The 12,850-nt window shown below is 40.0% G+C and overlaps 1 protein-coding gene across 11 annotated transcripts in view; it reads right to left on the reverse strand.

The window, feature by feature from the left end:
• Nucleotides 1–12,430, reverse strand: part of ankrd26 (ankyrin repeat domain containing 26) — a 33,936-nt gene extending 21,506 nt beyond the window's left edge. For 5 of the 11 annotated variants that reach the window (XM_025909015.1, XM_025909014.1, XM_025909016.1 and 2 more), the window contains exons 1-2: nt 3,497–5,703; nt 3,095–3,275 (exon numbers count right to left, since the gene is read on the reverse strand). In XM_025909015.1, coding sequence (XP_025764800.1) covers nt 3,095–3,275; nt 3,497–5,188 — 1,873 coding nt within the window. In that variant the 5' untranslated portion in view covers nt 5,189–5,703. Of the gene's footprint in view, nt 1–3,094; nt 3,276–3,496; nt 5,706–5,726; nt 5,927–6,017; nt 6,070–6,147; nt 6,218–6,304; nt 6,342–7,706; nt 7,734–7,850; nt 8,009–8,269; nt 8,408–8,511; nt 8,619–8,759; nt 8,934–10,624; nt 10,740–11,050; nt 12,012–12,270 lie in introns of those variants that run through there. The other 6 variants (XM_019361786.2, XM_019361789.2, XM_019361787.2 and 3 more) reach the window with 6 other exon arrangements.
• Nucleotides 12,431–12,850: the final 420 nt, after the last annotated feature.

Consider the following 12,850-nt stretch of genomic DNA (forward strand, 5'->3'; position numbering starts at 1 on the left):
ATTCGTCCAGCTCACAAAGGTGCACCAAAATCACCAACGCAAACACCAAACATTTGTCCAGTAAAGACAGTGAGTAATAAAGGTTCCGGGAAATATTCAGCTTACTGGACAAAAGATGTTGTCCCCACACAGGGTTATTTTTTCAAATTGAAAATACCTGTATTGTATGAATCTCACACCTGTCACGTACTTTGTAACAAGTTTCATTCACATCTGTCATGCAGGTACAGTGACTAGAGAAAAAGTCTTTATTAGCTTCTAAGCCAGGGGTCTCAAACTCAATTGCACAGGGGGCCAAAACTCAAGGCACACTTTAGGTCGCGGGCCAAACAAGATAAACATTTATTGAACACACGAAAACAATGTTTTTTAAACATAAATATGAATAAAAACAGACAGGAATATTATTCCAGATTAAATAAACTTAAAAAAAATAAACTTTAACTTTAAATATTTTGCTCTTCATAAAAATATATCCTGTCAAAATTATGCAAGTTAGAAATATGAACATGCTGCCAAAAACCCCAGAAAAAATAAATGAAAGCATACACAAGGTTGGAGCCGCATGTAGACGGAGCTGGGGCATTGCTTCAGGAATGGAACTAATAAACTGTGCGGGCCATTCAGTGTCGTACTTTCCCTTGAGTGTATCATTACACTGCAGCTCCATCTGAATCTGCACAGGTGCAGTTCAGCAAAGTCCGCTGACTTGGTGCAACATTACTTGGCAACAGGGAAAGTGAGGCAAGTTGCACTGGTGCATTTGTGACAGCTTCACTTGAAATGCCTTCACCGCATCATACATGCCATGTCCATGAACTGACAGGTTTCCTTGCTGAGCTCAAAAACTCTATTGAGAATTTTTATCCCAACTCCGAGGTCATACAGATCATACAGAGGTCCGTTGGACCTCTGTATGATCTGGAATGTCGGCAAACTCTGAATCTATTTCCCACATAAAAGACTGAAATTGACGGTGATTTAAACTTCTAGCTCAGATAAAATTTACGGTTTGCGTTACGGTGATCATTACATGCTCCATTTTTAGGACTTTACCACACAGTGTTTCCTGGTGTATGATGCAGTGATATGCTGATAACTCACCGGTACAGTTCTTCTCCTGCATCTTTACTCGCATCCTGCTGACTAGTCCGCTTTTTTCACCGCACAACACCGGCGCTCCATCTGTTCTAAGTCCAACAAGTTTGTCCCAGGGCAGTTTCATGTCGGTTACACTTTGACATACGTTTTAAAAAATGTCTTTTCCTGTCGTTGACCCGTGCATCGATTTAATGTTCAATATTTCCTCTCCACGGATGAAGATGGCCAGCTGTGCAATGTCCATCATGTCTATACTTTCATCCACAGCAAGAGAGTATGCAATAAAGTTTTTGCTTCTTTCACACAACTGTGTTCTTAAATCAGTGGCCATCTCACAAACCCGATCAGCAATCGTATTTCTCCTCAGGCTCACATTTGCCAAAATCTGCGTTTTGTCTGGACACAAGACGTCGCACACCTTCATCATGCAGCTCTTCAGAGTGCTGGGCTGATTTGGCTATCTCCTCTGCTACAATAAAACTTGCTTTCACAACAGCTTCACTTTGTGATTTTGCTCTGGTGAAAAAAGTCTGCTGAAATGTCAGATTCTTCTTTAGCTCTTCTACTTTCTGTAGTTTCTGCTCTGCATTTAGGTTTAGGCCGTCTTAAATTAAATTCCTTAATTACAGCCACATTAGCTCCACTAATAAGACACACGGGTTTACCAGCAATGTCTGTAAACATATATTCAGTCACCCACTGGCACTGAAAGACTCTGCTTTCAGAATCAACTTTTCTCTCCACCATTGTGAGCAGCTAGCTCCGCAATAACAGAAGTTTGACTTGACTGACGCGGGAACGTTCCCAGTTAGCCTAGCGTTCAGCAAGGAGGCTGCAGCGCTGCATTATGGGATCTGTAGTTTGTCTATTATTAGCGCCTCATATCGCCGGGCCATGCATAACAATAATAGTACATCTATATAAAATGATCTCGCAGGCCGGATATAAATGTACGCCAGGCCGGATGTGGCCCGCGGGCCTTGACTTTGACACGTGTTCTAAGTGATGGTATATAGGACATCCTATTTCAACACCTTCATTTCATTAAGTTGTATCTAAAAGGAGTGTAGCATAATGTAAAAGTGAAACCCCGTTGATTTAACATGATTGTTGATTTAACTGTTTGATTTAACTGTTTTAAGTTTTGTTTTTTAAATTGTGTTTTTCTTCTAAGACAAACAGTGAATTTTGATGCAAAGATTTGTACATTAGCAGGAATTTAGCACAAGGATGTGAAAGCAGAGTTACATTTACATGAAAGTGCAATAAAAAGTGTTTCTGTTAATAAAATCAATTAATAATCATGACAAATTACTTACAAGTTAGCTACTGCATCTACTGAATCCTACTAATCCTATTACTGTTCCTATTAACCATACATACTTTAGACTGAAAAAGATACCAAAATAGTGTCTTAAAAAGAAACAAAGAATCAAGTAAAGGTCATGACTTAAAACTGTTTTACCTGTTTAGCTTACATCCGTCCACTAATGTCCAGTAATAATAGAAGGCCTGCTTGTGAACTAGGTTAACAGTGATTAGTGCTCACCTGCTGGCCTATGTTACATCCTCTTTGTGCTCAAAGTGGCAAACCCCCTGGGGTGCCTGTCTCTTACACACCATGTCTGGCAAGAGTGACAGCTTTGCAGCTCTGCATCTCACTTTTGAGTTATAGCTGGTGGACAGTGCTACATTACTGGACTGTAACATTCAATTGTACCACATTACAGCTAAAATAGACATAAACACTGTCTATTCTTTTCTATTCATTAGGTATTTTGTGAGAGGTGACATTTTCATTAAGCAAACTTTGTAATGTTCAGATAGTTGTTAATAAGGTGGTTTAAAGGAAAGACGTGAAGGTCATGGATTAAGTCTCTCATTTTTATTTAGTATGGGATTTTACTTTGAAAACATCAAGGATTTTTATTGCTTAATACAAAGAGAGCATCATTAGGTTAACAGGTGGATCATCAAAGTAACTCCTCCTTACCCCTCTTCTTCTCCTTAGAAACTTCGGCCTCGGGAGCAGGCGAATTGGCGTCACAAGACTCTCTACTTTCTTCAAGCTGATCATTCTCAGCTGATTCGTCTCCTTCTTCCTCCTCATCTTGTTCCCCCTCTTTGTCATTATCATCCTCTTCCTCATCTTCATCCTCAGTGGAATCTTCCTTCTGTGTGCGGGAAAAAAATGGAAATATTCAAAACTGTGCATGGTAAATCCCATTTTTCTGTGAGTATGCATCCACAGGTCACCTTTAATATACATACAAGCTAAGCTAGGAACAAGGACGTGAATATAACCGTCTTAAAAGTCTTGGCCTAGCTATAGAGGTCAGATTATTAATAGCCAAACTAAATGAGTCAAACACAAGTAAAAATATTCCCGTTTTACCTGAATGCCAGAGCATCTCATGTATTTGTTTTCTGCCTCATCAGGTGAGTCTACATCAACATCATCAATGTCAGTCTGAGGTAGTGCTTCACCTGAAAATGTGTTCACATCTGAATCACTGTGCCGACAAGCTGTGGTTTGATGTTTGATGGGTGGGCATGAAAACGTCTTTTCCTTTATTGGGTTTTCATTAATCTCCTCTGACAAGACTCTAGTTTGAATTTCAAATGGAACGTATGCAGTTAATCTAGCTTCATCCTCATCATCTGCACCGATACCTTCACAAAGGCCTCCATCAACAGTTTTATCAAAATCGTCTCCTACTGTGGACATTTTAACTGAAGCATTGACAAAATCGTACTGCAGCTTCTGGATCTTGCTGTCGGAGTCCTCGCTTGTCTCATCATCTTTGCGGACACTGTATTTCTTAACAACTTCCAGCTTTTCTTCTTCCAGTTCAACATTTTCTGCAAGCATATCATTTTCACAGATAACTGACTGAGGAACCAATTCACCATCTTCATTATGCTGATTATCCCTTTTAGCGTCTTCTGCCACCTTCTTGTGTACTGTAGCTGTGGACTTCAATTTTGGAGACAACAGCTTGGTTAGGTCGGGTATCTTCAGGATATCCTCACTGGGTAAAACATCACTGTCATTCATTGCAATTTTCTCTTGCTTTTCTGAGCCATTGCTTTCATCTTCATCATCCCAACAGCTTTCATCTTCTTCAACTTCATCATTCCCCAAAAGTTGGTTTTCATCATCCAGCACCGATGAAAGTACTGGTGAGGGGTCATCTGACTCTTTCTCAATACTTTCTCTGTCCTCTTCTTCCTTAGACTCTAATTGCCTCTCTCCAGTCTCATTTGCTTTGGAAACTGGGGACACCACTTCACAATTAGAGTTAGTGCCAATATCATTTTGGTCTTTATTTTCAGAGGAATCCCACTCTGATTCATCTACAGCTGCTTGGTTTCTGGACTGAGAAGAGGTTTTTGGACCTAGCCCAGACAGTGTCTGGTGGTTGTCTATAACTTCCTTAAGTGTAACACATTTTGGAGATGCAACTGGTGATGAAGAATCCCATGGGCTATCTGGATGTTCTTCATTTGACTGAGGCAGTGTGTTTTTTAAATGCAATGATGATGATACTTCTGGTGCTTGAACAGTGCTTTTCTGATCAAAAACCTCATTGCTTACCTCAGGTATGTCAATATCACTGTCCTCTAATGAAGATCCCCATGAGGACCTGAGTTTCACTCCTGTGGAAACCTTGTTGTGCGATCCACAATCATCTTTACCATCAGAAGTATTGTCTGTGTTTTTTATGCCAACTTCAGGTAATACATTTGTTTGATTAGCAAGCAAATGTTTGTCCTCCTCATTATCACTGTCATTCCACTCCATATCACCACGATTTTGTTTATTGCTCCATGAGTCTTCATCATCCTTTTCTGTGTCTCTCTCACATTCCTTCATATCCTTGCATGCTGAATGGGTTTCTGGACAATGTCGTGTTGAATCCTGGCCTGAAATTATGTTTTGATCCGATGAACTCAAATATTTCTTTCCCAGGCTGTCATCTTCATCTGAAAACTTAGATTCTACCCTTATGGCTGACACAACGCAATCCTCCACTATATGTAATGTGGCTGGGGTAACAAAGCTCGATGTCCCAGCGGGGTGCATGAGGTCGGTGCTTAAAGTCTTTGTTTTGGTATTTTTCTCTGAGGTATCTACACTCTCACGTACAACTCCAAGAAATGTTTCACTCTTTGAAGTGATGCCAGCCTCATGTGTGATATGAGGGGCTTTAAATTCTGTAGTGCTGTGGTTAACACTAGCCACGCAGTTGCTATCATCCTCCTGCTCCTCCTCTCCAGATCCTTCTTCTTCTTCTCCTATTTCTTCTTCTTCCTCGTCCTCCTCCTCTTCCCCTTCATCACTTTCTTCATCATCTTCTTCCTCTTCATTAGACTCCTCCTCTTCATCATCTTCATCTTCGTCGTCTTCCTCTCCCTCTTCTTCGCCATCCTCCTCTTCAGAGTCATCTGCATCTGAACTTCTTTCTTGAGACGATGATCTTGATTTAGTAACCAGAGGTTGTTTGGAGTGTTTTCTTTTCCCCTGTTCAGCTGCACAGCCAGCTTGTTTTAAGATTTTAGGGAAAAAGACAAAAACCTGTCAGACACAAGCATGTAAGAAAGGTTCAACAGAAATTTTTTACCTTTCTGTAGTGTGGAAGCGGAGTGGAAGTCATCTGGGATGCACTGGTAAGGAAGGTAATGGGAGTGGGATCTACTGGATGCTGAAGACTTTTGCTGGATGAGAAAGCCTTTGGGAGGGATGGGATTCTCTGAACTCTATTTTCACTTTCTGGCTCAGAGTCTGAGCCACTCAACGATGTGTCAGCTAGTGCCGAAGCTACTGGACAAGGAGGGACAGAAGGTTACTACCTAAAACTACAAACTATGGAGAGACACTAATGGATAAAAAAAGGCTGAAAGATTCTTGGTACCTTCTCCCCTTTTAGATGCAATCATTTTGCTGAGGTCAACTTTCAGAGGTTTCTGCAAGTCAGACAATTAAATGAAAGTCAGGGCAAAATTACAACAATACAATATAAAAGAAACATGAGTAGTTCCAACCTTTTCAATTAAAACAGATTCATCATCGTCATCTGATGATGGCCAATCATCTGCAGCCCTTTTTGAAACGCTAAAGAAGAGGAGGAGGAAGAAAATGGTCATAGCAAGAAGTCGGCTGTAAGTATAAACTGTAGACAGCATTAAGAAATTAGCTCACCGACTTAGTGACTCTGACTGAGAATTGTCTTCAAAATCTGCAAGAAAGCAGGAAAACATATTTTCAGCTCAGCCTGATCTGAAACAAATCATCGAAGTAATATTTCAATAGGACAACTTTTGAATGGTGAAATCTTTAGAAGATTTAAATGTTGGCACACACACACAAATTTTATATATATATGTATTCACCACATAACAGTGTCAGCAGATGTATTATTATTCAGTTATCCCTCTGATTTGCCCCAGTGAGTTTTTGTTCTTCACCAATACTAGCTAATAGGGAAGGGCAATATGGCCAAAAATATTTATCACGATATATTTGAAAATTTGCGATAATGATATAACTGATGATATTACTGACGCGAGACAAAATACAAAACTCCACAACTTTATTAGTGCAAAATAAACAAAACAAAAATCCATCAATGTATTTTCACTTAAACAAGCAGCTGTTTTTTTATGTGCATTAAAGCTATATAAAAATTTAACAGTGCAAATGTAAATTCCTTGCTGACAGTTTAACCAAAAGGCATTTCCTGTGGAAACTGGCCAACATATCCTGAGCATAACCTTATATTATATTCACAAAACTTAAAAAAAAGTTATACATACACAATATGGTAATATTATATTGAAGCACAGTACGTATCACTCTGCGAGGCTCCTGACTACGGTAGCCGTAATGCTCCGACAATCCATCATGCAGTGCGGATTCGTAGCTTAGCAAAGTTGTACTAAAACTTTTTTGACAGATGTTTGAGCGCCGTGTACCACATAAAATCGGTTTGGTAATAACGGTAATAACGACGGCCCGCTTGCATGCTCTAACAAAAAATGTGCTTTGGTGTGCATCTGAGGGACGAAAGTCAAACCAGTTCCACACCACTAAAGCTGCACCATTTTTACAAACCAATTCTGGTTCATCAGTTTAATTCAACGATCCACTTTCGCCCTTCTCATTCTCCATCGCCGCCATGCGTTTTCCGCCATGTGCATATGAAAACAAAGGCACTGCGCATGTGCGTTTTACCCATATTCTATCGCAATATTTCATTTTCTTATCATTGCCTAACATTATACCGGTATTACCGTGAACGGTATGATATGGCCCAGCCCTACTAGCTAACATGAAAAAGTCATGAAACTGTGATGTGAGAAAGTGAAATTAACAGGCTAACCTAGTTAGTGTCCCTGTATTTATTAAAATATTCGCTGTCACTGTATTGCTATATTATTGCTAGAGAATTTTTTTCTCAAGCCTAGAGCCAGCAGGAAAAATTGTATTTCCAAAACAAATTTCCCTGTGTTTAATATTCATCCCTGTGGCTGTTAATGGTTTTAAAAAGGGGACAAAAAACTGACAGATTTTGCTAACAAAGTCTAGCTAAGGAAAGCAATACCTCTCCCTGCTTCATCTGCTCCATGCTCTAGATCCAGTCAAGAGGTAATGCATGAGGAATAAGTAAAATGACCAAAGTCAATAATTAAAAGACATGATAATAATGATTTTCAGTCGCTTTGATGTGATAAAATAAATTGCATACCATCTCTGTCAGTGGCTGGTCCTCCCAAAGAGAAGCCTGCTTCAAGATCTTGGGAAGGAGTGCTCAGCATTTTTTTCTTCTTCTTGCTCAGATCTTGATGTGATAGGGAGGCCCTGTCCGTACGCTGGGTATCATGCTCTATGATCAGGTGGGAACAACTGACAAAAACAGAGGAGAGACCTAAAATGTCATAACGTGATGACTGCTGAGAAACTTTGGCAAACTAAGAGTTAAGGAGAAACATTAATAAATTATTAAAATAAAATAAAATAACCTCAAAAATTAATTATTACAACCCATTTGTGGGCTTTGGCTATTTAGTTTATTTATTAGTTTAAATCCCACATAAATGTATAAATTACAGAAGAAATACCCATATACAAGCATAAAGACAAATTCTTTTGAAAAAGTGTGCTTACGAGTGATGCCCATTTATTCCTGCATAGTTATCAGCTGAACATCCTTTGGTATCCTTTAGTGTGGTATCTGCATCAAACTGCAGGAGCAGCTTTACCATACAGACTTCTCCATTTCCAGCAGCTATCATTAATGGGGACCTGCAGGTAAAAATCAATTGCAGCAACATGTTCAACCATGCCAAATAATGAGTAACACACATTAACATAATCCAAAGTGAATCACAAAGGTGTCATCGCTTAACCTTTGATCTTGATCCACAGAATTCACATCAGCAGTCTCCTTGAGGAGAAACTGAGCCATCTCAACATGGTTCTCTCGCACTGCTACCATCAAAGGCGTGAAACCCTCCTAAAATATAGATTACAGTTAAAAATTACAGTTAAAACTCTTGCCCACTGGACAGTGCTTTCCATACACACTCAAGAGTATCCCGATGTTCACCCTAAAGCAGAGAAACTGTAAAGTAGCAGACAGAAAGAAAAAAGCCACCTTGTTCTGGGAATTGATTTGAGCCCCATGTTGCAGCAGCAGGACAGCAGTGGGGACGGATGGGATGTTTGCCGCTAAATGTAGTGCCGTATTGCCATTGATGTCCATCAGATTAGGGTCAGCATGATTTTCCAGCAGTATGCTCACACAGTTGTCATGCTGGCCCTGCACTGCCTGTTATCAGACGAGAATTAACATTAACGGGCCAAAACAAGACATGAGGGAAAATGAATTTTTACAATTGACTATGTGCACGTTAGCATATGCTACTTCCGGTGCAAAAACTCCTGTGTGGAGCTTTGTTTCCGGTGTCCTATTCGCGCCTTATTTACGGTCCAAAACAAGTTAAGCAAATGAATGAATCAAGCAGCGATTTACATTTCCATAGATGTCTTGGGCATTTACGCAATATATCTGTAAATGATGTTCATCGACTTGTCGATATTTTTCCCCCACGCCTCAGAGCAAAAGAGAAAAGGGATTCAAATGTTATATTTCTCAGCTGTCCCTGTTTATTGCAGGTGTTATGTTCTAAAAATAACCAGCGATAGGTGAAATCAAGTAGCCAATTTTATTTTTTGATGCGTGGACATCGTGGACATCCAGTACTGCACTTCAGAGTCACACTGCTAGCGATCGATGCAGCGATTCTGTACTGTACAGGAGAGACGTCACGGAGGAGATCGTCTGCAGCGATCAGGACGCAGGACACAATGTGACGTAAAAATAAGCATGAAAACTTGCACTAAAAAATCCGCAAAACAGCGAGGTGAAAGGTGAACTGCGTTATAGCGAGGGACCACTGTAATTTTGAAGGCAAGTCACAACATACCCTTCATACATACTAATGTATAGAAACCCTCACCAGCAATCGTTCATTTTTTGTGTGGCTTTTTTCATGGTTTGTTAACATGCTGTGTAGGTGTGGACATAACGGGAAACATCTGTGACTGTTGTTCATCTGTAGTGTGAATGCTGAACATTTGCCTGTTTAAAGAATAAGACCAGTCACTATACAGAGATGTGGTTCTGAATGTGGACGATGTGTCTTATGCTGCAGTGATGCAGTTCTGCTTGTGTTGAGTGATGCAAACAACCGATCTAAACTCTTTAAACGTCAATCACGTGGTTACCGGCTACCGGCGAAAATAATGGAGGAAATCGGGACGGTAAGCCAATTTCTGTCTTAGCGCATTTGCGCCGCTGTGTGTTTTTGTGGTCTTCTTTTGCGGCTAATTCAGTGAATTTTGGTCTGATCGTGGTGAAACTTGGTGTGTGGAGTCAGTGATAGCTCTGGGAGCTAACCAGCTTATCTTTAACCGGTTACTTACATGAAGTCTGAAGAATTTCTGGTTCGGTTTTGTTTGTTTAGCGGACTTCTGCGCATTTACGTAACTGCTCGTTTAATCGCGGCTTATTTTCGGTGTGTTTGGTGGTTGTAGAAATGGTTTATATGACATTTTAGCTGAGATTCTGAGGTTTCTGTGGATACCACACATGTCTTGACTTATATTTCTCAACCCGTGTTATAACCGATTAAACGTGATCTCCTCCTTTTTGCCCCCGGTATCAGGGGCGTGGGGCTTAAGTGGTTAAACGTCAAAATCTATCATTGGATTTTTTTGTGACACAACAGTGGTGAGTGTTCCCAACTTCTGCTCTTTGGAACTTAACGCAATCTTTCCGTTTTCGAGTTTTGGACATGATTTTGGAGTATATCTTCGCAGTAGCGATTTACCGCAAAGTAAAGCTACCGGAAATGTACAACCCCACATCCGGCCTCAAACCAGGAAGTTAGCATTTTCTCGTGCACATAGTCAATTTATTAAGAGTCACCAACTTGAAGCGACATCATCCAAGATTACCTTCATTAAGGCGGATCTATTTTGATTGTCACATAGGTTAAGCTTGGCTTTGCTCTCAACGAGGAAGTGTACCACCTCGACATGACCACTAGCACAGGCAATATGCAGTGCAGTTCTGCAACAGTAATAAAAAGAGTGTTACATATGCAAGCACGGTTGTTCTAACAAACATTACCAAGATTATGGGTGTTTTACAACCTTGGTTGGCTGTTTCTTCCAGCCAAACTACATTTATTTTCAATGCACTCACTTCCTTCTGACATCTACTAATTGTAGATGGTAACTAGATCCTACCTTGACACATAAGTGAAAAAAAAAAGGCAGTGTCATGTATGGGTACAGCTGCCAGCTTTCTGTTAACATTTAAGTGAGTGCCAAAATCCAGAAAATGCAAAAATATTTATTAGTGCTTTCATCCCCACTTACCTGTTCTCCTTGTCAAGTTGATTGACATCATTCTTCTTAGCCAACTGCTTCAGCTTTGCCAAATCACCTGCTAAGGCAGCCTTGTGAACCTTCCCGAGGTCCTTGTCTTTCAGTTCATAGCCAACAGAAAGCCTGCTTGCACTGTCTGGAGTGTCGGACGGGTGTTTTTTCTTCTTAGTGAAGCTGAATATCTTCTTCATTGTATATGGCACCAAAACATTACTTTAGCACCTGTCGCTACCTGCCACTCATCTGGAGGTCAACCACAGCCGACTCTCCCATCCCTAAAATAAGACGTTCAAAGCGGATTAGAAGCCCTTGAAACAGTACTAAGCACTACAGCGTCGCTTATTATAAGGTATAATGCAACCACCGCTATACAGAATTAGGTGGCTTCGCACGTTTACTCTATAATAATCGAGTGCATATGTCAGAAGGCAATACGCAACACCGAGTACCACGGTGTTGGATGACAGCAGAACTTAGCTGTCATGCTAATGACATTCTTTAAATCATACCTTACACAGAGGATTCCTTTAACGATAAGGTATCGTGAGTAAGCTGCTTTTTTACGAGATTACGATAAAGCAGAGAATCTGTCGTAGATAGCGTTAGCTGAGGTCGCCGGGTTTTTTTTTTAATCATGCGTTTAGCTAGCGTTTGAGATTAAGAGCTGTTGCCATGGTAACTGACTGTACAATTGATACGTAGCTGAGGTTTTCCAATTTGCTACTGTGCAAAATTGCCTAAACCTATTTTTTTGTACCGCAGTTGTGTAATACTGCTATACTACTGTATGTATTATCACTTCAAAATAAGTTATTGTAAAAAAATATGTATGTAGCTTCAACTGGCTCGTTACTGCGCCTCCCACGTCGTCACTTCAGCATTGATGCAAACCGCCACATTTAAAATGAATGTGTGGTAGAGTTGAGCACAACATGGATTTGTCGCTATAAGTCTGGAAAAAAAAAATCAAGACAATTTTCAGCTTAAAAACATCCCACGTGTGCACGCGTACAACTCAAAAACCTATGGTTCAACCTTAACTCGGCTAACACAATGCTAATTAGCTAAGACGCTAAAAATCAAACCTGATGTAGATAATTGGTTATTTAGAGCAAAGAAGACGAATAATGTATCTGAAGATATTACACCCTACTTAATGCGAACATGCGTGTAACTAATCCTAACTACAGCACTGAAAGTCAAACGCTAACCTGTTGATTGTCAGAGTGAAACCATCACAGATCTAGACGAAAGCGAAGCAGCTCACAAAACCTTGCTGGTTGTTGGGGTTTTCAAGTAACCAATCAAAAATGAGCTGGATGCAACGATCGGCCAATAGACCGCTTAACTTCGTGCACAAGGTTGGTTTACAAGGCAAAGAGAGTCATTACAGTCCATAGTGTAATAGCAAAGCTTTACCACTTGCTGGAGACATTTGTCTGTAATCCTAAAGTTATATACTGTAGTTCTTCAAAAAATACCTCAGCTGCACACAGTTTAATCTCAACAAAACGATTAACATTACAAAAAAAAAAATAACATGTCAGTTCAACATATATAATACATATACCAAATAATCTGATTTCTAAAATGCAGACACAGTTTTAAAATCAATTACGCCCCCTTGTCTCTGTTATGGCAGGTGACGTTTATATGTTTTGCTTTTTTTCCCCCATGACAGTCGGGAAACAAATAGGTACGAGTTGTAAGGAGGGATAGACGTTGAGGAGCTAAAGATTCTTTTAGAAGTAGAAGTAGTTAATTTGATCTCCTTTGTGAAATTAAAAGAGG

The sequence above is a fragment of the Oreochromis niloticus genome, linkage group LG7 (assembly GCF_001858045.2).
Source record: "Oreochromis niloticus isolate F11D_XX linkage group LG7, O_niloticus_UMD_NMBU, whole genome shotgun sequence".
NCBI classification, from domain to species: domain Eukaryota; kingdom Metazoa; phylum Chordata; class Actinopteri; order Cichliformes; family Cichlidae; genus Oreochromis; species Oreochromis niloticus.